General features: G+C 31.7%; 1 protein-coding gene across 1 annotated transcript; it reads left to right on the top strand.

Annotated features, from left to right (window-relative positions):
- The first annotated feature begins 560 nt into the window (after nt 1-560).
- On the top strand, nt 561-3,579 carry LOC146950568 (transcription factor bHLH162-like). The gene is made up of 3 exons (XM_085746498.1): nt 561-876; nt 1,301-1,639; nt 3,236-3,579. Exons 1-3 carry the CDS (start codon nt 739-741, stop codon nt 3,410-3,412), a joined length of 654 nt encoding a protein of 217 aa, XP_085602624.1. The 5' UTR covers nt 561-738; the 3' UTR covers nt 3,413-3,579.
- The last annotated feature ends 925 nt before the right edge of the window (nt 3,580-4,504 follow it).

Below are 4,504 nucleotides of genomic sequence, written 5' to 3'. Positions count from 1 at the left end.
ATTATCTATTTCATTTGTTTGACTATTGTTGTTGAGTTTTTTTCTTTATATTTGTTATTGAGACTAAAAATATCAAACCAATACAAATAAATCTATCAAAGATATAATAATTTTTTCACTTTTTTATTTATGCTAATGTTTTAAAACCAAACTTATTTAGGGTAGCTCAATGTTTGTTATTTGAGGTAGCTAAATATAAATTGATACAGTCAATTCAACAAAAAAAAAAATTCTTTTGGGGTAGCAAGGGCTACCCTATCATTGTGAAGGGATCCGCCCCTGGTATTCGTAGAATGTTCCTATCTAGTTCTTATTGTACGATGACGAAAGGAAGTGGCAAAATTGTGTACAACAAAGAACAGATATTCACTCACACAACACAACAGAGAAAGCACGTGGTGAATTCGAATTTTTCATGTAACGTATACATGCAAAATAGGTGTTGTCAAAAAGGTGAAATGTTCATGTTGACCTTCCTTCAAAAAAAATAAAAAAATGTTCATGTTGACCTTACTCCCAAACTTTTCCTATATAAAGGCTATATGTCTCACACACACCTCATCACTCTTGTGTAATGTTTGTGAATGAATCACCAACTATCTATTAAATCATATCATATGTTACAAGCACTTATACAAATAAATAAACATTTCACCTTATTATAACCTTCTCATCACAATTTTAAATCCCAATCAATTTAAGGTTATTTGTTGTAACAAAAATTTAGGGTTCTTTTAAATGGATCAAAATCAACAAGGAGGTCAACCTTCTTCTTCAACCAAAGTAGAAAGAAAGATCGTTGAGAAAAATAGAAGAAACCAAATGAAGATCCTCTTTTCTAAACTCAACTCTCTTCTCCCTAACTATGATCCAAAGGTGATTTTTTTATTTTATTTTATAAGCTAAGGGTGATCTGTTTAATTTCCATCACATTCATATGTATATTCATGTGAGGAATAAATAGACATTGAGTTTAATTTCCTGTAAAAAAAAAAAAATCGACCTTGAGTTTTCTTTGAGATTGGTAACTATAATATTATGTCACACATTGAGATCTAATCACAATTGTCACATATGTTTAACGGTTTCCAAATAAAAGGTGTTTACAAAACTCTTTTAGAGTGTTGTTGATGTAAAACCATTTTACACTTATTAGAGTGTACTATACCACAAGTAGAGTACCTATATATTCATATAGGTTCACCTCTTCTTTTAATTAATTAACAACTAATTAACACTATAAGCTCTTCTTGGATTGAATAACACATATTAATTTGGTGTTATTTTTCATTTAATGCAGGAATTAGCGTTACCATTACCTGATCAAGTAGATGAGGCAATAAACTACATAAAGAGCCTAGAGACAAATATAATGTTTGCAAAAGAGAAGAAAGAAAGTTTAATGGGAAATAAGAGATCACGTGATGGTGGCTGCTCGAGTTCTTCTGGAGCAATAAAGTTGCCAAAAATAGAGATTCATGAAATGGGAACCACTCTACAAGTCATTGTAACATGTGGGGTTGATGACCATTTTATTTTCTGTGAAGTTATGAGAATACTGCATGAAGAAAACGTCGAGGTTATCTCTTCAAATTCTTCTTTGGCTGGTGATTCACTTCTTCATACCGTACATGCTCAGGTATATATATACATACACACATGGTCTAATTGTACGCAGTAGCGGAGCCAAAAAACTTGAATAGTGGGGGCATCATATATAATTTGTAGCATTAAATATATATTACATTTCATTTTTTAAATCAGAAATACATATCACTATTGTTCTTTGGGAAATGCTAACATGCGCTCTTAGGGCACTTGATAAAAAATTTAAAGTAGAAATTTTATTTTTGAATTTGTTTATTCAACACATTGAAACATCAAAAAGTAACTTTATCTACATGAAAATTATCAATTGTTTCTATTTTAGGGCACTTGTTAGCAAGACCCTAGTTCTTTAGGATTTGCCATTTTTTGAAAATATTAAATAACGTTCTCATTTTCAATCTCAATAATAATACAAAAAAAAACCCTCTCTATATAAGTAACTAGATTTATAATTAATTGCACTTTTAATAACACAAATTTGTTAATTGCCTGATTTTTTCCTCCTAAAATTTATTGCAATAACAAATAATTGCAGTTCCTTCAATACGGTTGCCTGCTACCGTATAAAATTTATTGCAATAACAAATAACCTCCATGAAAGGGTTTGCAACATACATAAAATTCTTAAGCTCTTGCAATGTCTTCAACACATGCACCATCATATATGAGATTAAATCGTTTCATGCAGAGAAATAATACTCATTTGTTATGTCGATGATAAGCCATCATTAGCATCTATCATCAATTTTTATTAGATTAAAACTATCAATAATATAAAACAATTTTGAAAATTTAGTGTAGGCATGAGCCCACACAACCTTGTGTGTGGCTCCGCCTCTGATTGTACGGTTGATGTTACACTGCAAACCTTTAGAAAAACACATACTAACTTGTGCCCTATGGGCTTAGGGCACAAGTGAAGAAGCTTAAGATGTAATTAAAAAAAAAAAAACTTTTATATTGAAAAGATAACTTTTAAGATATTGAATGCATTCTTGTCAAAAAAAAAAAAAAAAGGATATTGAATGCATAATTTTCAAGAAAAAACTTCTGCATTTTATTTCTTAACTTATGTCTAAGGACACAAGTTAGTTTTTCCCATTTTTTATGACATGTCATTTTTATTAATGATGTGAAATTAAATTTAATAGTGTGACAATGATGAATTAGACCATAAACCATGATCTAACATTTTTTTCTTTCTTTTAGTTTCAATGATTAAATGTAAACATATTCTTCTAATTCACATATGTGTGTTATAATAAATATATTCCGAACTGAGTTCTAGGGAAGATAAAAAATCCAAAAACTTAAAAAATGGAAATAAGAAATAGATAAACTAAAATCATGTTTCAGTTAAAAATAACTAAAAATGCAATTTTTTTAAAACCAAATATGTATTTATTTAAATATTAAAACCATGAATACACACACACAACACACACACACACACACACACACACACACACACACACACACACACACACACACACATATATATATATATATATATATATATATTCTTTAGTCTTAACAATATTTTGTGAAGGAATCAATTATCTCTTCAACATTGAGAAACTCAATTATGAATGCTTTGTTTTCTGATTTGATTATTATTTTAATGTAGATTCCGCAATCTTTGTTACGATTTGGAGAAACCAAAATAGGCGAGAGATTGAAAGCATTTGTGGAAGGATCCGTGAGCAATGTGGAAACACAACCTCAATTCTGGGATCTTGAAATTGGAAGTGAGAGTTGGGAGCTTCTACATTCTGTAGTAACCAAGAGTTTACCTAATCCTTGATGAAGAATAGATTAAAGTATCTGGATCGATTCTAATATTTTTGGTACCTTTGGGGAATCAATAAAATTGTATCTCTTTTAATTATTTCAATGTTTTTATTCTTGCATTTTTTGTTGCAAATGATTGATTCATAATCAAGGTTCTTTAAAAATATATTTTTAATAAAATTTTGGTGTCCCTATAAAATTGGTGCTCTGGATGACCGCCCCTCTCGACAATGCTCATGGCTAACCATGTATGTATAGCATATATGTAGTGCAACTTCCCCTACAAGAATATATTCAGAATTCTAACTAATTTTAAGTGTAGTATAGAAATCCGTCACAAAAAAAAAACTTTTGTAGTATTTAGAAATCTTTCAATGTAAGAATAAAATTGGATAGAAATCGTTTTTATGAATGTTAATGTTCACGTATGTAAACACAAGTTACACTATATGAGTTATTCAATGAAGCTTTTTAGGAGGAGCTTCAAAAATACTCTAAAAAGCTAGAATAAATGGATTCCGTGTTGCCTTCTAAGTGTCATCTTTTATAGTCATCACTTTATTGACCTAATGGAACTCTTTTTAGATGTCCAAGCCCATTAGTGGAGTTGGCTGCTCCTTCTCTATGCAACTCCTTCGTACATGACATGTGGAGTTGGAACACATGTAACTTACGTCATTTGTTCGTGCATGACGTGTGACATGCCATTAAACACTTCTTATGAGGACTACAACTTTCACTTAGATAGTAACGTGAGGAAGAGACGAAGCTCTAGTTGACCTCAATGGTCAAGCCGAGCTAAGCTTAGCTTAGGATGTTGAATGGTGGAAATGAGCTTGGCATGCTGCATTGTGGAACTGAGTTAGGCATGACCTGAATGGTCAAGATGAGCTAGGTGAGTTGTGGAGCTGAGCTAGGCATGACTTGAATGGTCATGCTGAGCTAGGCATGTTGAAGGGTGGAGCTGAGCTAGGTATGCTGAAGGGTGGAGCTAAGCTAGACATGTTGAAGGGTGGATTTGAGCTAGTCAAGCTAAAGGGGGAGTTCGACCTGAACGGTGAAGCTGGGAGAGCATGGTGAAGGTGGTGTTCTTGTGTCATGAACG

Source organism: Medicago sativa, chromosome 2, assembly GCF_051527215.1.
Source record: "Medicago sativa cultivar Bolivia chromosome 2, Bolivia_mono, whole genome shotgun sequence".
Lineage (NCBI taxonomy): Eukaryota > Viridiplantae > Streptophyta > Magnoliopsida > Fabales > Fabaceae > Medicago > Medicago sativa.
The sequence above is the reverse complement of the archived record's forward strand: the minus strand, read 5'-3'. Positions and strand labels throughout refer to the sequence as shown.